General features: G+C 39.7%; 1 protein-coding gene across 3 annotated transcripts in view; it reads left to right on the forward strand.

Moving 5' to 3' along the window:
• Window positions 1-5797: 5797 nt before the first annotated feature.
• The window catches only part of PAPSS1 (3'-phosphoadenosine 5'-phosphosulfate synthase 1), a 48444-nt gene continuing 29719 nt past the window's right edge, over window positions 5798-24522 (forward strand). The window contains exons 1-5 of one of the 3 annotated variants that reach the window (XM_070757899.1): window positions 5798-6294; window positions 11558-11672; window positions 12384-12619; window positions 14231-14369; window positions 17066-17184. In XM_070757899.1, the coding sequence (XP_070614000.1) occupies window positions 6235-6294; window positions 11558-11672; window positions 12384-12619; window positions 14231-14369; window positions 17066-17184 (669 nt within the window). In that variant the 5' untranslated portion in view covers window positions 5798-6234. Of the gene's footprint in view, window positions 6295-9461; window positions 9535-11557; window positions 11673-12383; window positions 12620-14230; window positions 14370-17065; window positions 17185-24522 lie in introns of those variants that run through there. The other 2 variants (XM_070757900.1, XM_070757901.1) reach the window with 2 other exon arrangements.

The following is a 24522-nucleotide window of genomic DNA, read 5'->3' on the forward strand; positions in this document are numbered from 1 at the left end:
CCACCATGGACAACCTGCCTGTCGGAAGAGCTCCTGACTTCTTCGACCCAGAAAAATCTACTTGGGACAATTACATCTCAAAATTCGACATCTTCCTAGAAGCTGCGGGCATGAAGGACGCTGACAGCGACAGGAAGAGAGCGATCTTCCTGAATTATTGCGGCTCAGAGATATACGATCTCGCCCAGACTCTGACAGACCCGCTGCCGGCAAACTCCGTGACTTGGGACGCCTTGAAAACCAAGCTCTCCGCCCACTTCAAACCTACCAAGCCGGCCATCGTTTTCCGGCATCAATTCTCCAGAATGAGCCAGCTCGAGACCGAATCTATCAACCAGTACGCCACCCGTCTTCGCACCGTGTTGTCAAAGTGCAAATTTGACAACCCAGAAGCCCGGCTCATCGACGCCTTGATATTCGGCATGAGAAACGCAGCCGTCAGAAATAAGCTCCTAACAGAAGACGAGCCTTCCCTGCAAACCGTGATCAAGACGGCGCAGACAGCTGAAATCTCTGAAGCTGCCGCCAAAGAACTCAAGCAAAATGACAAGAAGGAAGTCGTCGCAAAGATCGACACCCAACCTTCCCAACATAATCTTGGAAAGCATCGCACATTGATTTATGTCTACCTGAAATAGAAAAGGCTGTCAAAAACTGTTGCTCCAGGAGTGAATAAAAGCAAACATAATTCTTCTGGCTTTGTTTAAATCAGTTATCTCATTTTCAACACTTAGAGGATCTTTACAAAATTCCAAAAAATTACCTCCAACTTGGACTGGAATGAACACAAATATTTGAAAACAAACCAATGAAGAAGGATCATGAGATAAATGGAAAGAAAAGGAAATACCAAAAGATGTAGAAGTATTTAAAAAAATTATGGAATGTGCAGAATTAGACATGATGACAAAATGTTTGAATAACCAAGTTGAAACAGAATTTTATAAAATATGGGATAAAGTATATACATGGTGGAATTTTAAAAACAGTTTTAAAAATTAAATAAGCAAGAATTTATAATTATTTGAACTTATTAATTTGATGGTTAACTGTATGCATATATGAATAGTTTAAAAACAATATAAATATAGAGTATTTTTGCAATATGATAAATTTAGAGGTGTTATATTTTATTTTTAGATTAAGTATTTGATATATTATAGATAAGAAAATTAATTAACATAGAGAATATAGAGTTAAGATCATGAGATCAATGAAAAATCATTGAAAAGAAATCTTTCTGTTCCTCAGACATAAGACTAAATTGTGAGAAGGTTTTGATAAAGCAGCCTAGCTTTGTATTATGGAGTTAAAGTCCAATTCTTTGGAAAATATCATTGTGGGAAAGGATATTTATATTTGCACAATACATTATAGCATCCCAGCTGGTCAATGTGAAATCTCATACTCCCTGGTCCTAATTGTCATTAGTTGAGGATTACCTGTACTGCACTATGTTACATAAATCTGTCATCCAAATACGAACTGAATAATCAAATTATCACAGATAATCCCCACTTGGTTAAAGACCTTGGTATACTAATAACAAAAGATTTAAGTGCCAAAGCCCACTGCAACAATATAGCCAAGAAGGCTTCAAGAGTTGCAAACCTAATCCTACTTAGCTTCTGCTCTGACAATCTCACACTACTTACCAGAGCTTACAAAACTTTCGCCAGACCCATCCTTGAATACAGCTCATCTGTTTGGAACCCATATCGCATCTCAGACATTAACACCCTTGAAAATGTCCAAAGATATTTCACCAGAAGAGCCCTTCACTCCTCCACTCGAAATAGAATACCCTTTGAGACTAGACTTTCAATCCTGGGCCTAGAAAGCCTAGAACTAAGAGGCTTTAAACAAGATCTAAGTATTGCCCACAAGATCATATGCTGTAACGTCCTGCCTGTCGGCGACTACTTCAGCTTCAACCACAACAACACAAGAGCACACAACAGATTTAAACTTAATATTAACCGCTCCAAACTTGACTGTAAAAAATATGACTTCAGTAACCGAGTTGTCGAAGCGTGGAACTCATTACCGGACTCCATAGTGTCATCCCCAAACCCCCAACACTTTACCCTTAGATTATCTACGGTTGACCTCTCCAGATTCCTAAGAGGTCAGTAAGGGGCAAGTGGACTAGAGTGCCTTCCGTCCCCTGTCCTATTGCTCTCCTATATCTCCTATACCTTTCTTCTATTCCTATATCTCTTCTTCTATTCTTTCATTGATATGTTCTATTCCTATATCTTCTTTTCTATTCTTTCTTAGATATATTTTACTATGAGTATCTCCTCTATAACCTTCATCATGTATTTTACTATGTGTATATAGATATATACCCACTAAAACCCTCTTTGTGTATTGGACAACATAAATAAATAAAATAAAATATTAATCTGCCCTCTTACAAAATGCCCAATTTTGCAATTATTTTAAAGTTTAAACATTTTTGATGACGCCTCTTTGGATTTTCCGTTCCTTCTCTTTTCTGCTAAATCTGCTCAGTTGTATACACTGATGCAAGAATGACACAGCTGTTTTCCCTAGTTTCATGGAAAACTAATACAATGTTATGAATGAGATACAATTAAAGGCTGATTTGAAAGCATCGAATGTTAGAAGGAATGTATTATTCTTCCTGCTCTCTGAAGCTTAATGAATTTACATTGGATTGGAGAAGGGAACGATAATCTAATACATCTGAAATCGTGGTTTGATGAAAGCAGGAAGACAAATGCTTTGAAAATTCAGGCTTACTTCCTAATTCACTTATGGTTAAAGGGAAAGCAAGAAGCTGTCTTTACTGAGGCCTCTGGTGGCCAAAACCCAGAACTACAAGATTATTTCTGTATTTCTTCTACAGTATTTATTAATTGGACTTACAGTACATATGCCGCCCTTCTCCGAAGACTCAGGCTGGCTCACATAAATAATACAAAACAACAATTCTGAAGCCCAATTATAAAAAGTTATAAAATTTAAAACCAATCTAAAAGTCTGCGGAGAGGGGCGGCATACAAATCCAATAAATAATAATAATAATAATGATGATGATGATGATGATGATGATAATAATAATAATAATAATAATAATAATAATAATAAAACCCAGGTCATAAAATCATGAAATCACATTCATTCACATCTCAATCAGCTGGAGCAAATGATGGAACTCAACAACCCCAAGCCTGCCGGCAAAGGTGAGTTTTTAAAACCTCCCAGAAGGCCAGGAGAGTGGGAGTGATACAAATTTCTGGGGGGGAGTTGGTTCCAGAGGGACGGAGCTGCCACAGAGAAGGCCCTTCCCCTAGGGCCTGCTAGACGGCACTGCTTACATAGAAACATAGAAGATTGACGGCAGAAAAAGACCTCATGGTCCATCTAGCCTAGTCTCCAGAGAGGGGCGGCATACAAATATAATAAATTATTATTATTAAATTAAATTATTATTAGTCGGCCCTTTTACTATTTCCAGTATTTTATCTTAGGATGGATATATGTTTATCCCAGGCATGCTTGATTGACGGGACCTGGAGAAGGCCGACTCTGTGGGCTCTGACCGGTTGCTTGGATATATGAGGCTGGAGACGATCCCATAAATAACCTGGTCCTAAGCCATGTAGGACTTTATAGGTCACGACCAACACTTTGAATTGCAAGATTTCGCTCCCGGTGCATGCGCAGAAGCCGAATCTTGCACTAATGGGTGTGCGCCTGCCTGTTGTCTGCGTACCCACACCGGTCTCCGGGAGCGCTAGAAAGAAGCAACCCTTGCCTGCTCCTATATAATCTACACATAGTTTTACTTACCTGCTTAAGAAATAAATTACAGTGTTCCCTCGATTTTCGCGGGTTCGAACTTCGCGAAAAGTCCATACCACGGTTTTTCAAAAATATTAATTAAAAAATACTTCGCAATTTCCCCCCCTATACTACGTTTTTTAATCACCCGATGACGTCATATGTCATCACCAAACTTTTATCCACCTTTAATAATTTTTTTTAATTTTTTTTTTAAATAAATAAACATGGTGAGTAATAATCTAAATGGTTGCTAAGGGAATGGGAAATTGTAATTTAGGGGTTTAAAGTGTTAAGAGAAGGCTTGTGATACTGTTCATAGCCAAAAATAGTATATTTACTTCCACATCTCTACTTCGCGGAAATTCGACTTTCGCGGGTGGTCTCGGAACGCATCCCCTGCAAAAATCGAGGGAACACTGTAATCTGGAAGAAAAAGTATAAACAATTCACTGCGGTTTAAGACCGCAATGGTTTTTCTTTAAGTAAAAGAAAACAGATTGTCTTTTGGATGCTGCAGTAGAAGCAGCACATTATTTCTGTGGAAGGACACGGAGAGACAGCAAAGTGGAATGGAGGAATCTAGATGAAGTCTGAACCCCCCTGCCTATCGAAAACATGATTTAGTTTTGATTTACTCAATTAACTTAATTGGATAAATCCTCGCAGAACAATAAATCATGTTCTACAAGACAGAGTGGATAAGATACTGCATCCTAAATCAAACCTAGCAAACAATAATATGGCTTTTTTTTATGAATTGCAAGCTCAGTCATTGACCAGTACTTTGTTTTTGTGTGTATTTGCTTGGTGAAGCCAGGCAGATTTTATATTTTTTAAATTTATTTAAATTTATTTATTTATTTTGTCCAATACACAGTACATAAAGAAGAGAATAGACATGAAGTAATATATATAAAGAAAATATATAAAAATAGAGAAGATATATGAAAGAAAATATGTATGATATATGAGATAAAGGAAAGTCAATTGGACAGGGGACGAAAGGCACACTAGTGCACTTATGCACGCCCCTTACTGACCTCTTAGGAACTTGGAGAGGTCAATTGTGGATAGTCTAAGGGAGAAATGTTGGGGGTTAGGGGTTGACACTACTGAGTCCGGTAATGAGTTCCACGCTTCGACAACTCGATTGTTTAAGTCATATTTTTTACAGTCAATTTGGAGCGGTTAATATTAAGTTTGAATCTGTTATGTGCTCTTGTGTTGTTGCGGTTGAGGCTGAAGTAGTCATTGACAGGTAGGGCATTGCAGCATATGATCTTGTGGGCAATACTTAAATCGTGTTTTAGGCGACGTAGTTCTAAGCTTTCTAGACCTAGGATTGATAGTCTGTTTTCGTAGGGTATTCTGTTTCGAGTGGAGGAGTGAAGGACTCTTCTGGTGAAGTATCTTTGGACATTTTCAAGGGTGTTGATGTCCGAGATGTGGTATGGGTTCCAGACAGATCAACTGTATTCAAGGATGGGTCTGGCAAAAGTTTTGTAGGCTCTGGTGAGTAGCGTGAGATTGCCAGAGCAGAAGCTGCGTAGGATCAGGTTAATTCTGGGAGTTGAAGTCCACAAGTCATAAAAAACCAACTTTGCCTACCTCTGGTCTATTGTATACTATTGTTTCTTTTTATATGTTGTAAGCCGCTCCAGTCCTCGGAGAGGGGTGGCATATAAATCCAATCAATCAATCAATCAATCAATCAATCAATCAATCAATGCTATTGCTATAAGCATGGAGCTCGTGGCTCACTTATCTAGATGTATTGAACTACAACTCCAGCCTTGGGAGGATCTCAGGGTCTCCATTTAGACTCCTGGAAAGAAAAACAAACATATTCCTGAAGGGTAACTTAACTATCATATTAACTTAAAAAAGGGAAAAGGAACCACGCTGCAGCAGCCGATCCTCCACGGGGGACCCCCTCCCCTTCTCCGCCAAGGCCATCTTCCCAACCAACGAGATGAACCCTGCGCGGGCTAGAGCGGCAAACCGGAAGTCTTCTCTAAATCGGAAGACGCCGTTTCCCCGTCTACAGTAGAGTCGGCGGAAAGCCGGCTTAGGCCACCTCTAAACACCCTCCCCTCCCGTCTTTCGGGCTGCGCAGGAGAAGCCGACGGAAACGGTGGGTGCGCGCGCAGCCTCGGTCCCGGGCCTCGGCGCCTGCCCCACCCACTCGCAACCCCTCCCTCCCTCTCTCCGCATCTCTCCAAGTCCAACCTGGGAAGGATCCTCGGAAGTGTCCAAGCCGGCATCTCTCAACCCTTTAACCTCCCTCCTCGCTTTTCTCCTGTTTCAAGTCCCCGCCCTCCTTTAAATTTTTTGCCCTCTCGGCATCCCTTCCCGTCGCCTCTGCCTCCTGCTTTTTTTTTTTTAATTTAATTTCCCCCTTATCGCGCCCGCCCGCGAATGGATTTGCCCAGCAGGCAGTGCAAAAAAGTCAAGCTGAGCAACAAAGTGCAAAACTGGGTAGGTTGGATGGGGAAACCGGGGAGGGGGGGTACCATGGAAGCCCCCCGCTTGTCGAAAACGGGGAAGCTGCGTCTCTCCCCCCGCCCAATAAGATGCGTTTTCCGTGGGGCAGGGTTGGAAAGGGAAGACGGCAGCTCCTGCGTGGAAGGTGCGAATAATTCTGCTTGCAAAGGCTCCGCCGCTTAGGTAGGTAGAACAGCTGGTGCGTCCATTGAGTAAGCTCCCCGGTTGTTTGTGGTGCACAACACAAACGAGGAGAGGAATCCCCTCGCTTAGGTAGGAGAACAGCTGCATCCATTGAGTAGCTGCCTGCTTGTTGATTGATTGATTGATTGATGCATGCATGCTTTCAAGAAGGATACTCTAGTTTTGGTAGCAGAATAACTGAGTTATTGAGTAGCTGTTTATTCATTGATAGATTAATTGATTTACTTAGTTATTTATGCATGCTTTCAAGAAGGGACAGAACACAAAAGAGGGGAGGAATCCTCTAGCTTAGGTAGGAAAACAGCTGTATCCATTGAGTAGCTGCCTGTTGGTTGGTTTGTTTGTTTATTGATTGATTCATTGACTTATTTATGCATACTTTCAAGAAGGGGCAAAAAAAAGGAAGGGATCCTCTAGTTTTGGTAGCAGAATAACTGCATCCATTGAGTAGCTGCCTGTTTGTTTGTTTGTTTATTGATTTGTTTATTGATTGATTGACTTATTTATGCATACTTTCAAGAAGGGGCAAAACACAAAAGAGGGGAGGAATCCTCTAGCTTAGGTAGGAAAACAACTGTATCCATTGAGTAGCTGCCTGTTTGTTTGTTTGTTTGTTTGTTTATTGATTGATTGATTGATTGATTGATTGAGTTATTTATGCATACTTTCAAGAAGGGACAAAACACAAAAGAGGGAAGGAATCCTTTAGCTTAGCTAGGAAAACAGCTGTATCCATTGAGTAGCTCCCTGTTTGTTTGTTTGTTTGTTTGTTTATTGATTTGTTTATTTAGAATAGAATAGAATTTTTATTGGCCAAGTGTGATTGGACACACAAGGGATTTGTCTTGGTGCAGATGCTCTCAGCGTACATAGAAGAAAAAAGATACATTTGTCAAGAATCATGTGGTACAACACTTAACGATTGTCATAGGGGTCAAATAAGCAATGAAGAAACAATCAATATTAGTAAAAATCTTAATAAATTGATTGATTGATTGATTGACTTATTTATGCATGTTTTCAAGAAGGGGCAAAACAAAAGAGGGAAGGAATCCTCTCGCTTAGGTAGAAGATTGAGTAGCTGCCTGTTTTTTAGTTTGTTTGTTTGTTTATTTATTTATGCATGTTTTCAAGAAGGGGCAGAACATGAAAGAGGGAAGAAATCATCTCGCTTAGGTAGGAGAATAACCATTGAGTAGCTGCCTGTTGGTTGGTTGGTTGGTTGATTGATGCAGGCTTTCAAGAAAGGTCAAAACAAAATAGGGAAGGAATCCTCTCGGTTCTCCTACGTGTCACTGTCACTCGCATGGTTTTGTGATGGAGGATCCGGTTTCAACGAATGAGGGAGGATCGGGCGTTTGCTCCTTTCAAAATGCCGAGTGGTCAAAAATAAATAAATGGAGAAATCGGAGGAAATGCCGAATCGACACCCTTTCAGTATCACTTTATTTCAGTGGAGGCAGAAGGGGGTGGTGGAGGCTGAAATCGCGGGTATACAATGTGGCTATTCATATAAATCTTGGGAGACTGAGAGGCTTTTGTGGAGCTGTTCATTGAATGAGAGCACTGTATTTGAGGTTAGGTTTGAGCAAACCTGACTGTAGAAAATACGACTTTAGCAACAGAGTGGTTTATGCCTGGAACTCACTACCTGACTGTGTGGTTTCATCACCAAACCCCCAAAACTTTTCCCTTAGGTTGTCCATTGTTGACCTCACCCAATTTATTTTATTTATTTGTTTGTTTGTTTTGTCCGAAACACAATAATACACAATGGAGGGTATAGAGCAGTGTTTCCCAACCTTGGCAACTTGAAGATATTTGGACTTCAACTCCCAGAATTCCCCAGCCATCATATGGATATGCATTTGGATAGACCATTTAGAAATTCTAAGAGTATATGTATCCCATAATCTGGAAAATATTAAATATTCTGCAAAAAGCCACCCTCTTATACATTTATACCGCCAGGCATGGGGGAGTTGAGATAGCTCTTCCCCCTAGGCCATTACAAGTTATGCATGGTATGTTTGTGTGTATGGTTGGTTTTATAATAGGGGTTTTTAGTTATTTTTTATTATTGGATTGTACATGTTGTGTTTATTATTGTTGTTAGCCGCACCAAGTCTGCGGAGAGGGGCGGAATACAAATCCAATAAATTATTATTATTATTATTATTATTATTATTATTATTATTATTATTATTATTGGTACTTCAAATCATCTGCATGGATATTGAACTGGACTAGAACATTTTTATCCATTATGAGGAGTGGCTAGATTGGTGGCCTTTTGATTAACAAGCTTACACTGTTAACCAAGTATTTTTGATTTGCTCTGGGTAGCTGATGAACAGTTGAAGTAGAATGATGATTAAAAGTTGTGAAACTTTTTGAACCCAGTTAAGTAGTGAGTCAAAAACACACTGATTAATTTATTTATTAATTTATTAATAAATCTATGAGGTTGCTTTCTAACAGAAGCTACATATAAATGTGAGACTGCAAGGGGGAAAAAACCACCGAAGCTATTGAAATGCAGGTTGATTCCCTTTTCTCATCAATTTATTCATTCATTCATTCATTCATTCATTCATTCATTCATTCATTCATTCATTTATTGGATTTGTATGCCGCCCCTCTCCGCAGACTCTGGGCGGCTAACAACAATGATAAAAACAGCATGTAGAAATCCAATTAATAAAACAACTAAAAACCCTTATAATAAAACCAAACATACACACAAACATACCATGCATAACTTGTAATGGCCTAGGGGGAAGGAATATCTCAACTCCCCCATGCCTGGCGGCATAAATGAGTCTTGAGTAATTTACGAAAGACAGGGAGGGTGGGGGCAGTTCTAATCTCCGGGGGGAGTTGGTTCCAGAGGGCCGGGGCCGCCACAGAGAAGGCTCTTCCCCTGGGGCCCGCCAAATGACATTGTTTATTCGACAGGACCTGGAAAAGGCCAACTCTGTGGAACCTTATCGGTCGCTGGAATTCGTGCGGTAGCAGGCGGTTCCGGAGGTAATCTGGTCCCATGCCATGTAGGGCTTTAAAGGTCATGACCAACACTGAATTACTGAATTACTGAAGATGCTATTTTTCAGTATTAATGGTGACTTCATTGGAACACTATTTAGATTATAATGGAACACAGTGCTGAACTAAGCCAAGTTGTTTGACAGCTTGTGACTTTTTGGCTTGATCCTGAATGAGTAGACAGGAGTTCTATAGAATTAAATAACTTTTGAGGAAAATCTATTTTTGGAACAGCTGATCAGTATTCAGCTGATTGCTTGTTTTTTTTTCTCCTGGGTGTGCTTTATAGATGTTTTATGAAGGTGGAAATAGGCATTGCGAACAGTATTCTGGATTCCCTCCATTTTCTTTATTATGAAAAGGAATCTTTGTTCCAAGTTTTATTTTGACTTGGGATACGTTTTGTTTTGAAATCTGAGGCTGTAGAACTGCTGATCTATATGTTTTAGCAACTTCATCTTAATGTGTTCCAATGGAGATACCATTAATATTGAAAAATAACATCTTAATATTCCCCAGTAATTCCACTGAATCGTTTTTAAAATAATTCTGATCCTTCTGTTTGTAAGAATCTGTACATTAAAATCTCTTTCGACCAGCTGAAACCAAAACGTATTGCCTTAATTTTTGTATCTTTTTCTTTTTCTTGCATAGAAATCCAATAAATAAATAAATAAAAATAAATAAATATTGTATAAAACAATGTTAATTGAGCTTGTCTTACTAGTATTATACCCTGCTTTTTATGAACAGTTCAGGAATACAGAGACATGATTTTCTAGATATTTATGTTTTGCAGATAACATTTGGTGTGATGATTTGAATGACAAAATATTTCTGGGAAGGCAAAGGTTCAGATTTTAATTCGGCCAGGAAACTTTTTGTATTGTCACCGTGACAATATAAAATTCTGTGATTTTAAATGCTGCGTCCAAAGCTGCAAAGAATTCTAACTGATTATTACCATCTATGTTATATGAGTTGAGGCGCTTCTGTAGGACACTGTGTTCTACGGAGCATAATGTGCAGTTGGATGTTGACAACCCATTTCAGTTCAAGTATCTCTTTGGTTCTGGGTTTTAGTTTGAGCAGTTGGGTTTAGAGTTTTGTTTTCCTGTATTCTATCTTGTTTTAGTCTTGTTGGCGATGGTCAGCATTTTTGTGAGTTCTGGGATCATGGTTTTGTTCTGTAGAATCCTCCCCAAAATTCACAGATACAATTTCAGACACACACACACACACACGTTTGAAAATTCAAAACAATGTTCTTTCTAATGAAAATTCACTTAAACCAAGCCCTCTTTTGGTATAGCAAAGAGCACTCGTCTCCAAACAAACTGGTAATTTGTACAAGTCCCTTATCAGTTCTGTGATACTCAGCTTGCAGCTGTGAGGCCATTCACAGTCCTTCTTCTTTCACAAAGTGAAACACACTTTGCTCTGGTTTAGTTTCAAAGCCGGGAAAAATCAGCACACAAAAAGTCAAAGTCAGTAAAGCAGTCACGAAACACAACGATCAGATAATCCTCCACAATGGCCAAACCCACAGACTGCTATTTATAGCAGCCTCACTAATTACCACAGCCCCACCCAACCACAGGTGGCCTCATTTTCTTTGATAATAATCTCTCAGTTTTTGTTGCCTAGGCATCGCTCTCCGCATGCGTGGCTGTATCATTAACTCTTGTTCTGAATCCAAGGAGGAGCTAGATAATTGATCTCCTTCTGAGCTGTCTGCCCCACTCTCCTCCTCCCTGTCACTCATGTCTTCTTGGTCAGAGGAGCCTTCATCAGCAGATTCCACCGGGGGCAAAACAGGCCTGCAGCATGTAGATGTCTCCCCCACATCCACAGTCCTTGGGGCAGGAGCTGGGCCAGAGCTAACCAGAACACTACTAATATTCCCATAATAATTGTTCATGTATGTTCTCCTATTTTATATTCGTAGGCATTGATGGATGTGTAACGAACAGTATCACTTACATGCTGTAATTTTACCTTATTTCAGGGGATGCAGAGAGCTACCAATGTCACCTATCAAGCCCACCATGTTAGCAGAAATAAGAGGGGACAGGTGGTGGGGACCAGAAGTGGATTTCGGGGGTGCACAGTATGGCTAACAGGTATAAAACTGCTGCCAAATGAACATGTTTATTTTAACCTTTTTCATTTTCCTCTCAACATCAGTAGCAGTATGTACAGGTTAATAATTTAACAAGTGTTAGGAACATATGTCATGGAGGTTGACTAAGGTATATTTTCCTATTAAGGACATTATTTGTTTTCATACTTCTCCTTTTTATTTATAAGGACATGTTATCAATTATAATTTGTTATTGGCAGATTGATGACACACCTTGGCCATCCTAGCATTATGTAAGGTATAAGACTACTGTGTTGGGTGTAACCTAACTTTCAGACTTTGTCATGAGAGTATTCTGAATCTGTGTGCACCATTAAACCTATGTTGCTCCATCCCTTTGTGGTCTTCATTCCTGAAATTGGTGAACTCATTCAGTTGCAACACACACACACACACACACACACACACAAACAAACACACACAACACACACACTTTAAAAAATCTTTATTGTATGGTACGTTTTTGCCTACTGGCAAAATAAAATCACTTTATTTATTTATTTATTTATGTATGTATTTATTTATTTATTTATTTATTTATTCATTTTGATTTGATTTGATTTGATTTGATTTTCAGGAGCCATAAATTACAGTCTTTCCATTTTTTTGAACACTGGAACTTATTCTTGTAAAAATAGTTGTCTGCATAGGTGAAACAAATTAATACTTTGCGTGTTTAAAAACTATATAGGACTATCTGGAGCTGGAAAGACCACTGTTAGTATGGCACTTGAAGAATATCTAGTATGCCATGGCATTCCATGCTATACTTTAGATGGTGACAACATCAGACAAGGCCTCAATAAGAATCTAGGTTTTTCACCAGAAGATAGAGAAGAAAATGTACGTCGGATTGCTGAGGTTGCTAAATTATTTGCCGATGCTGGCTTGGTGTGCATTACTAGTTTTATTTCTCCTTATGCCCAGGTGAGCATATTTTCATTTTACCATTGATAGTTTCTAGGATACGATCATTTTTGAAAAGGGACAATAGAATCAAGTTAAATTTAATGCGGAATCTCTTGCATGTTTTAGAATGGATAGGTTTTAATTACAGCATTACTTTATTTTCATTTTTTTAATTTAAAACTTTTGTGTAGCTATATAGCTATGCATCTTATAATCAGCTCTGAAAAAAAAATATGGCATAAAAGCCGTATTTAAACTATACACCCTTGCGAGACTGAAGGCTCCCCCAGTATAGAATAATATTTCCTCACGTTGCTTTTGATCTTTCCCCCAACTAACTTCAGATTGTGTCTCCTTGTTCTTGTGTTCACTTTCCTATTAAAAACACTTCCCCCCTGGACCTTATTTAACCCTTTAACATATTTAAAGGTTTCGATCATGTCCCCCCTTTTCCTTCTGTCCTCCAGACTATACAGATTGAGTTCATTAAGTCTTTCCTGATACGTTTTATGCGTAAGACCTTCCACCATTCTTGTAGCCCGTCTTTGGACCCGTTCAATTTTGTCAATATCTTTTGCATTGGCAGTTCTGTGTTAGCAAAAACTTCAGAAGAGAAGGATTTAGGGGTAGTGATTTCTGACAGTCTCAAAATGGGTGAGCAGTGTGGTCGGGCGGTAGGAAAGGCAAGTAGGATGCTTGGCTGCATAGCTAGAGGTATAACAAGCAGGAAGAGGGAGATTGTGATCCCCTTATATAGAGCGCTGGTGAGACCACATTTGGAGTACTGTGTTCAGTTCTGGAGACCTCACCTACAAAAAGATATTGACAAAACTGAACGGGTCCAAAGACGGGCTACAAGAATGGTGGAAGGTCTTAAGCATAAAACGTATCAGGAAAGACTTCATGGACTCAATCTGTATAGTCTGGAAGACAGAAGGAAAAGGGGGGACATGATCGAAACATTTAAATATGTTAAAGGGTTAAATAGGGTTCAGGAGGGAAGTGTTTTTAACAGGAAAGTGAACACAAGAACAAGGGGACACAATCTGAAGTTAGTTGGGGGAAAGATCAAAGGCAACATGAGAAAGTATTATTTTACTGAAAGAGTAGTAGATCCTTGGAACAAACTTCCAGCAGACGTGGTTGGTAAATCCACAGTAACCGAATTTAAACATGCCTGGGATAAACATATATCCATTGTAAGATAAAATACAGGAAATAGTAAAAGGGCAGACTAGATGGACCATGGGGTCTTTTTCTGCCGTCAGTCTTCTATGTTTCTATGTTTCTATGTTTTTGTAGGTGAGGTCTCCAGAACTGAACACAGTACTCCAAATGTGGTCTCACCAGCGCTCTATATAAGGGGATCACAATCTCCCTCTTCCTGCTTGTTATACCTCTAGCTATGCAGCCAAGCATCCTACTTGCTTTTCCTACCGCCCGACCACACTGCTCACCCATTTTGAGACTGTCAGAAATCACTACCCCTAAATCCTTCTCTTCTGAAGTTTTTGCTAACACAGAACTGCCAATGCAATAGTCAGATTGAGGATTCCTCAATGGAGCTGTGGCTAGATATATTGTAATAAAAAGTTTTGTTACAGTATTTTTTTTCTTTGTTGTTCTTAGGACCGCAACAATGCAAGACAAATTCATGAAGTAGCAAGCCTTCCTTTCTTTGAAGTATTTGTGGATGCTCCTTTATATGTTTGTGAACAGAGGGATGCAAAAGGCCTCTATAAAAAAGCTCGTGCTGGTGAAATTAAAGGTGAGCATTTTACCACTTGTTTCTATAATACTTAGGCTGATATGTTGTTTCCCTCTTTTATATTTAATTTATTTTATATTTTATGACACAGAGCTGAGAGACTGTTGTTCAGTTCCTGTTTCATTCTGTAACTCTTGGCTTAAAATGATGCTTAAATCTAATCATTATGATTTGTAGACCAACATTTCCAACTTAACTAACATGCTTTCTTCAATAAAACAAGGCAAACTACAATGTAATATGTTAGCCACCACTAAATGTATTTAGGTGCTATATAGAAACATAGAAGACTGACGGCAGAAAAAGACCTCATGATCCATCTAGTCTGCCCTTATACTATTTTCTGTATTTTATCTTAGGATGGATATATGTTTATCCCAGGCATGTTTAAATTCAGTTACCATGGATTTACCAGCCACGTCTGCTGGAAGTTTGTTCCAAGGATCTACTATTCTTTCAGTAAAATAATATTTTCTCATGTTGCTTTTGATCTTTCCCCCAACTAACTTCAGATTGTGTCCCCTTGTTCTTGTGTTCACTTTCCTATTAAAAACACTTCCCTCCTGGACCTTATTTAACCCTTTAACATATTTAAATGTTTCGATCATGTCCCCCCTTTTCCTTCTGTCCTCCAGACTATACAGATTGAGTTCATGAAGTCTTTCCTGATACGTTTTATGCTTAAGACCTTCCACCATTCTTGTAGCCCGTCTTTGGACCCGTTCAATTTTGTCAATATCTTTTTGTAGGTGAGGTCTCCAGAACTGAACACAGTATTCCCAATGTGGTCTCACCAGCGCTCTATATAGCGGGATCATAATCTCCCTCTTCCTGCTTGTTATACCTCTAGCTATGCAACCAAGCATCCTACTTGCTTTCCTTACCGCCTGACTGCACTGTTCATATCAATTCATAGTTCTTAAAGCTAGAGAAGAAGGTTTATATCATTTGCTCTGATGGCTTAGAAGCATTTGTTTTTGTTTTTTGTAAAGATTTATTTGGGCCTGTCTGCAGATGCAGATAAAAATGATCTCTAAATGACATTTCACTAAGGTAGATCATTAGATGTATATTATCTCATTAATCATTGGAGTAATGAATCAAGCTGAATTATAATAGATGTCTTTCTGTAGATGATACTAATGTTCATAAAGTTCAGATCTGGGATGGCACAGTGGTTAGAGTGCAGCACTGCAGGCTACTTCCGGTAACTACTAGCTGTAGTTCAGCAGTTCAAATCTCACCACCGGCTCAAGGTTGACTCAGCCTTCCATCCTTCCAAGGTGGGTCAAATGAGGACCCAGATTGTTGGGGGCGATATGGTGATTGTGTAAACTACTTAGAGAGGTCTGTAAAAGCACTATGAAGTGGTATATAAATCTAAATGCTAAATGCTATTAATTGTATATACGAATTGTGATTCTTTATAATTATCTGGCTTTGCAAATCAAACCCTTTGCCTGAGACAGAACAATGTGACCCTTCTAAGCTTTCATAATTGAAAAAATAACTGGGGTTAAGCCATTGCAGAATAAATCAATATAGGTAAAAATTTTAATTACAGTGATCCCTCGATTTTCGCGATCTCGATCTTCGCGAAACGCTATATCGCAATTTTCCCCACCCGATGACGTCACTCTCTTCCTTTCTCATCTTTCTTTCTCTCTCTCTTTCTCTATCTTGCTTCTTCCTCTCTCACACTCTCTTCCTCCCTCTCTCATCTCTTTCTTTCCTTCTCTCTCTTTCTCTATCTCTCCCCCTCTTGCTCTCGAGCGGCGGGCGGCGGGCGGGCGAGCGGCGGGCGGGCAGCAGCGAGGAGCCGAAGATCGGGGTTTCCCCTTTGCGTGGGCGGCGGGGAAGACCCAGGGAAGGTTTCTTCGGCCGCCCAGCAGCTGATCTGCTCGGCAGCGCGGCAGCAGCGAGGAGCCGAAGATCGGGGTTCCCCCTTTGCGTGGGCGGCGGGGAAACCCCGATCTTCGGCTCCTCGCTGCTGTGGCGCTGCCGAGCAGATCAGCTGCTGGGCGGCCGAAGAAACCTTCCCTGGGTCTTCCCCGCCGCCCACGCAAAGGGGAAACCCCGATGTTCGGCTCCTCGCTGCTGCCGCGCTGCCGAGCAGATCAGCTGCTGGGCAGTCGAAGAAACCTTCCCTGGGTCTTCCCCGCCGTCCACGCAAACTCCACCATCTGCGCATGCACGGCCATGGAAAAAGGGCGCGCATGCGCAGATGGTGTTTTTACTTCCGCACCACTATATCGCGAAAAATCGAGTATCGCGAGGGGGCTTGGAACGTAACCCTCGCGATACTCGAGGGATAACTGTACTTCTTTTCTTGTCCATTAATGATTAACATTTGCTTGCTTGGGGTTTTTTTTCTCTTTAAAATCTTTGCTGATATCACTTGACATTTTAATTTGCCTAGATTGTTTTGACCTTCAAACTTGTATACATTAGTAAATATTCAGGTAGGTTATTTGCCAGGATGAATAAGGATTAAATAAAATTGTACTATTGCAAACATACTGATCCAGTTTTGTATACAAGGTGTAAAATAAAATTTTAAAAAAGCATTTGCCAAAGCAATCAAAGTATAGCATGTTGTTCACTTATTATTTTAAACTAAAATATGTGAGTGAGGCCCCTGGGCAGGTCACTCACCTGAAGTACGGAAGTGTGTTAAGTTTTGTTTTTTCTTGCAGGTTTTACTGGCATTGATTCAGAGTATGAAAAACCCGAAGCTCCCGAGTTGGTGCTCAAAACAGATTCCTGTGATGTCAACGACTGTGTCCAACAAGTTGTGGAACTTCTACAAGAACGGGTACGAAGGCTCTAAATATTGAATTCTAAATTTCTCCTTTACTTAAAATGGCTTCCCTTCAGTCCTCACCTCTGTCTATGGGTTGGGGCACGTCTGCCAGGAGAAAGCCTCCCAAACATTTAGGATATTTCTGCGATCTGAAATTCCAGTAATTTTTAACCAGGGTTTTTCAACCAGTGTGCCGTGAGACATGGTCAGGTGTGCCATGGGGAAATTAAACATGGGTCCCCAAACTACGGCCCGCATGCCGGATACGGCCCGCAGAAGTAATTTATCCGGCCCCCCGCCAGCTGCCTCCATCCGAACATAAACATTCCCCTCACAATCCCTCCAGCTATCAGCGACAGGAAGAGTGGAGGCACAGGGAACGCTCACTGACCAATCACCTTCTAGGATTCATCCCGACCATTAGCGATGAACCAATAGCAGGCCGCCTCTCATCCACACTCAGGAAGGTCCCTGCTCGGGCTGCCATTTGTCATTGTGTGGCCGCGGCGAGTCGTTGAAGCTGCTACTCCTTGCCATGGTCCTGATTTCTAATCCTGGTCAGGACTGGAGGTAAATGTTGCCACCACTAGATGAAGCCTCAGCCTCAGCTGGTTATGTCTATCCTGATGGTGTATATAGATATTTGACCTTTTTCTTTTTATAAGTCTACGGAGACGGGCGGCATACAAATCTAGTAAGTAAGTAAGTAAATAAGTAAGTAAGTAAGTAAGTAAGAAAATAAAATAAAATAAAATAAAATAAATAAATAAATAAATAAATAAATAAAATAAATAAATAAAATAAAAAAGAGGCCCTCGCGGAGGGTGATCTACAATGCATCACAATGCATCACAATGTTATCTATATTGTATATGGCCTCCTGAAGGGTCATCTCCTTAAGGAATGTCATTTTGGTTGGTGGTGTGCCCCAGGATTTTGTAAATGTAAAAAATGTGCCGCGGCTCAAAAAAGGTTGAAAATCACTGATCTAGACCATAGGAACAACTTTTGTGCCTTTGAATTATTTTCAAATGTACTCTTTTCCTTAAAGCCATGGTAGAGATTCCCGAAGTTGGCATGTGATCCACCTTAACAATTTGTGTATCAATATGAAAGAATATCCTGGTTTTCTCGGTTGCTCTTTAAGTTATTTGCAGTATTGACTGTGGAAATATTCCATTTTTTGGTCTATATGGTCATAGGAAAAATTGTTTTCAATGGAGAAACTACAATTTAGAATCAAAGGAGAGGAAACAGTGGATTTCGAAGGAGAGAAAACAGACCTAAATGAAATGTTCTTATCAGAGTTATAAATATGGCTGGCTTTTGTTTTACTATTTTCTGTTCTGTAATTAAGGAGGGTTTGTCCTTTACTGATTTATCAGATTTTGGGGGAATCTGTTTTCTAATATAAGCGATGTACTTCCTAGAGTCCCATAATTGGCTTTTATTCAAGTTAGCTTTGCTGTATTCTATAGGACTCCACAGACGCCACTGTACCCCTTCAAATACTAGTCATATTTCCAATTTCAGCTTATGTACTAAACTATGCAGGTAAAAATATCTAGAAGCAACATCCCTGCAATATTTTCAAAACCAGCATTGTTGGAGGAGAATGTGAAAGAATAACAAGTTGCAACCAGTTCATTGGGGGAAAAACACAAAGCTAAAACTATTTCAACTCTGCAGGCTGATATACAGTGATACCTCATCTTACAAACCCCTCATCATACAAACTTTTCGAGATACAAACCCGGGGTTTAAGATTTTTTTGCCTCTTCTTACAAACTATTTTCACCTTACAAACCCACCACCGCCGCTGAGATGCCCCGCCTCCGGACCTCCGTTGCACTGCTGGGATTTCCCTGAGGCTCCCCTCCATGGGAAACCCCACCTCCGGACCTCTGTGTTTTTGTGGTGCTGCAGGGGAATCCCAGCAGGGGAATCCCAGCAGTGCAAAAACGGGCGCTTCTCTGGCAACGGAAGTCTGGAGGTGGGGTTTCCCAGCGAGGGGAGCCTCAGTGAAATTGCAGCATCGCAAAAACACAGAGGTCCGGAGGTGGGGTTTTGAGGACTTCCGTGTTTTTGTGATGCTGCAATTTCACTTATGCTCCCCTCACTGGGAAACCCCACCTCCGGACTTCCGTTGCCAGCGAAGCGCTCATTTTTGCGCTGCTGGGATTCCCCTGCTGGGATTTCCCTGCAGCATTGCAAAAACACCGAAGTCCAGAGGTGGGGTTTCCCATGGAGGGGAGCCTCAGGGGAATCCTAGCAGCACAAAAACGGGTGCTTCGGCTGGCAAAAATGGTGAATTTTGGGCTTGCACGCATTAATCGCTTTTCCATTGATTTCTATGGGAAACATTGTTTCGTCTTATAAACTTTTCACCTTAAGAACCTCATCCCGGAACCAATTAAGTTTGTAAGACAAGGTATCACTGTATTCATAATTGGTTTTGAACATCTTGAAGTTAATCTTTACACAGAAACTATAGACAGTTAAAAATCATTTTCTAACCCCCTTCGTTCTTTATATATGTAATATATACCCCTGCTGCATCCTCATGAACTATCCAGCACACAGCTTCCTTTTTGTGTTTTTTTTTTACTAATCAAAGGCTTATTAGTTTGGACAGTGATGCTGGAATCCCCAAAAGCTTGTTGTGTGACTGTTATTAGGCCCTTGCAGAGTAAATTTCCACCTTCTGCTGTATGAATCTCAGCGACCAGTTAGGTCCCACAGAGTCGGTCCTCTCCAGGTCCCGTCAACTAGACAATGTCGCTTGGCGGGACCTAAGGGAAGAGCCTTCTCTGTGGGGGCCTCGCCCTTTTGGAATCAGTGCTTTATGACAAGGGCACTGCAATTAGGAGCAATGTGTATTTTAGTTATTATCTTGGGATATTTTTCTTAACTAACGTTCATTCTCAAATAAGTACAGTTTTCAAATTGTCACTAGAGGGCCTTCTAAGATAGTGTTTTCACAAAATTGATATTTTAGGATTTATTTCTAATCTAAACGTGTGTGTATTTGTGTGTGTATCTTATATGTGTGCATTTGTGTGTATGTTTTAAATCTTTAAATATTTCAAAATTTAGAAAAAATGAACCAGTTTCATTTCTCAGCCTCATTTTAAAATTTTGTTGATATACCAATGTTTGCCTTTATGATATTGTTGAAATTCAAATTTATTTATTTTTATTTTATTCATTAGATTTGTATGCCGCCCCTCTCCGTAGACTCGGGGCGGCTCACAGCATACAATTAAACAATTCATGACAAATCTAATACATTTTAAAAACATTTAAAAACCCTATTATTAAACCAGACATACACACAGACATACCACACATAAATAATAATAATAATAATAATAATAATAATAATAATAATAATAATAATTTATTAGATTTGTATGCCGCCCCTCTCCGAAGACTCAGGGCGGCTCACAACAACGATAAAAACAATATTATACAGGCATAAATCTAATATAAAAAAAAAATCAACAACCTAAAAACCCTATCATAATTAAAAACCAAACAGCACATACATACCAAACATAAATTATAATAAGCCTTTTATTATTATTTGCATTGGCTCACATGTTTGAACTAGTAGAATTGATAAGTTTGATCGATAGTTTGCTTTGAGCAAATTACGTTGAAGCAAACCAGAAACAAAGTAGAAAAAACCCAGCATGTTATGTACGAGCACATATTTTAACTCATTATGTGTTAATGGTAGAAAATAGTACTTTATACTAAAAATGTCCTATTCTTATTAGAGAATAGAATTTATTGGTGATTCTTTAGAATATCTTTTCTAAACTAAAACAGTATACATTTAAATGTTTCTCTTTATACAAATCTAATTTCTGTGTTTGATAAAAACGTTAACATGGTATTTTGCTTTTAATAAATAATAATTTTGGCATATGTTTATAATTAATTTGTATCCAATACAATGTTAGAAGTTCTGTAAATAAATCATTTCATTAGTTTAATGATGTGAATAGTTTCTGAAACTGTTAATTATAATGCCATATAATTTTCAAATCTCACTTTAGAGATTTATTTATTTATTTATTGGATTTGTATGCTACCCCTCTCCGTAGACTCGGGGCGGCTAACAACAATGGTAAAAACAACATGCGGCAATCCAATACTAAAACAGCTAAAAACCCTTATTATAAAATCAATCATACATACATACAAACATGCCATACATAAATTATAGAAGCCTAGGGGGAAAGAATGTCTCAATTCCCCAATGCCTGACGACAGAGGTGGGTTTTAAGGAGCTTACGAAAGGCAAGGAGGGTGGGGGCAATTCTAATCTCTGGGGGGAGTTGGTTCCAGAGGGCCGGGGTCGCCACAGAGAAGGCTCTTCCCCTGGGTCCCGCCAAACGATATGAGCCTATTATGATACAATTGCATTTTCTATTATTGGGAAATGGAATCTGTGCATTCATTAAGTACCTTGTATCAGTCTGATCGCTTCTTTTTTAAGACAAGTAGAAGCCATGTTAATTTTGCACCTTTTCTTATACTGAAAATTAAATGGATGAATGTCATGACTGCCTGAATTGAGGCTGAGATCGTTCTATTTTAGACTTGTTTGTTTGATACAAATTAGCTTCAGTTTTTGCACGAATGTGATAGAACACGCTCTACATTTTTAGTGGATTCGAGATTGAAACCAGGTTCGAATATTATTTTGTCCCAAATTTTCTGTGGATAATGCTTAACAGATTTTATTCAATAATAGAGCATAAAAAGAGGCTCTAGTTCTTTTTGAAATTAGTAGAAACATAGAAACATAGAAGTCTGACGGCAGAAAAAGACCTCATGGTCCATCTAGTCTGCCCTTATACTATTTTCTGTATTTTATCTTAGGATGGATATATGTTTATCCCAGGCATGTTTAAATTCAGTTACTGTGGATTTATCTACCATGTCTGCTGGAAGTTTGTTCCAAGGATCTACTACTCTTTCAGTAAAATAATATTTTCTCATGTTGCTTTTGATCTTTCCCCCAACTAACTTCAGATTGTGTCCCCTTGTTCTTGTGTTCACTTTCCTATTAAAACCACTTCCCTCCTGGACCTTATTTAACCCTTTAACATATTTAAACGTTTCGATCATGTCCCCCCTTTTCCTTCTGTCCTCCAGACTGTACAGATTGAGTTCATGAAGTCTTTCCTGATACGTTTTATGCTTAAGACCTTCCACCATTCTTGTAGCCCGTCTTTGGACCCGTTCAATTTTGTCAATATCTTTTTGTAGGTGAGGTCTCCAAAACTGAACACAGTATTCCAAATGTGGTCTCACCAGCGCTCTATATAGTGGGATCACAGTCTCCCTCTTCCTGCTTGTTATGCCTCTAGCTATGCAGCCAAGCATCCTACTTGCTTTCCCTACCGCCTGACTGCACTGTTCACCCATTTTGAGACTAGTTTTTGCACAAATGTGATAGAACACGCTCTACATTTTTAGCGGATTCAAGATTGAAACCAGGTTCGAATATTATTTTGTCCCAAATTTTCTGTGGCTGATGCTTAACAGATTTTATTCAATAACAGTGCATAAAAAAAGTTCTTTTTTGAAATCAGTAGTTCTTGTTTTTGCATCGGTCGATGGGTAGACATGTGCATTTTCATAGGACCAAATGGCAGCTGCCCAGATGTTATAAGCACAAACCTTTGCCGGAGATTTCTAAATGCTTTGATGGATGTTTTCCCAATAATCAGTTTTTGCTTATAAACAGTCTGGCTTCATAAGACAACAGTTGAGAATCCTTTCCCTTATTAATGTCTCATTCATGTACCCACTGTATCCTATTAAGCTGTTTACTCAAACTATACTAATTAGGCTCAACTAGAGGATTCCCAGCTCATCTAGTTCCTTTATCTCTTGAGAATATACTGCTGAAGACACTACTCCAGCTTCATATTACTTGAAGTAAATAGAAGAACTGAAGACCAGACAATGTTTGTTATGACTTGCAAACAACTGCATTATTATAGGACACTGCAGGGTATTTTTTCCAGCTTCAAAATCAAAGCGAACCCTGACAGTTTTTGTAAAGATTATATAGCTCTTATTTGAGATGAGAGCAGAGGCTGCATAGGCACCACATTTTAAAACTGTTTTTAGTTGTAAATAATTTTGGAGATGTGTCATCGGTGAGAAATTAACTTTGTGGTGACTCCATCATGTTCCTTTCCCACTTGAGTGTTGTTTTGGTTGTCTGCATACTTCTACGTGATGTTCAGCAAATATTACGTTGTACGGTACTGGTTTAATCCAAAATACATTATCTCAAAAGAGAGACAACGGCGTTGTCTGTAGACCAATAGTTTAGGGAACAACGGTTTCATCTTCATACTACCGTGTTTCCACGAAAATAAGACACTGTCTTATATTAATTTTTGCTCCAAAAGTTGTGCTACGTCTTATTTTCGGGGGGTGCCTTATATTTCTCAAAGAAGACAAATTCACAGGCAGAAAAGCTGACACCCCCAAAGAAAGTGTACCGTATGGTACACGGATTACGGTACGGTACCTGTTCTGTCGGGCTCTCTGGTAGACTCCTCCCAAAAATTCACAGGTACAAATTTCAGACACACACACATTTGAAAATTCAAAACAATGTTCTTTATAATGAAAATTCACTTAAACCAAGCCCTCTTTTGGTATAGCAAAGAGCACTGGTCTCCAAATAAACGGGTAATTTGTACAAGTCCCTTATCAGTTCTGTGATACTTAGCTTGCAGCTGTGAGGCAATTCACAGTCCTTCTTCTTTCACAAAGTGAAACACACTTTGCTCTGGTTTAGTTTCAAAGCGGGGGAAAATCAGCACACAAAAGGTCAAAGTCAGTAAAGCAGTCAAGAAACACAATGATCAGATAATCCTCCACAATGGCCAAACCCACAGGCTGCTATTTATAGCAGCCTCACTAATTACCACAGCCCCACCTAACCATGTGTGGCCTCATTTTCTTTGATAATAATCTCTCAGTTGTTGCTGCCTATGCATCGCTCTCCACATGCGTGGCTGTATCATTAACTCTTGTTCTGAATCCAAGGAGGAGCTAGATAATTGATCTCCTTCTGAGCTGTCTGCCACACTCTCCTCCTCCCTGTCACTCATGTCTTCTTGGTCAGAGGAGCCTTCATCAGCAGATTCCACCGGGGGCAAAACAGGCCTGCAGCATGTGGATGTCTCCCCCACATCCACAGTCCTTGGGGCAGGAGCAGGGCCAGAGCTAACCACAACAGGTATCTGTCAGTATGGTACCCACACACACAAACGACGGCACTTATATGGTACAACAGTATTCTCCCGCTAT

The sequence above is a fragment of the Erythrolamprus reginae genome, chromosome 7, assembly GCF_031021105.1.
Source record: "Erythrolamprus reginae isolate rEryReg1 chromosome 7, rEryReg1.hap1, whole genome shotgun sequence".
Lineage (NCBI taxonomy): Eukaryota > Metazoa > Chordata > Lepidosauria > Squamata > Dipsadidae > Erythrolamprus > Erythrolamprus reginae.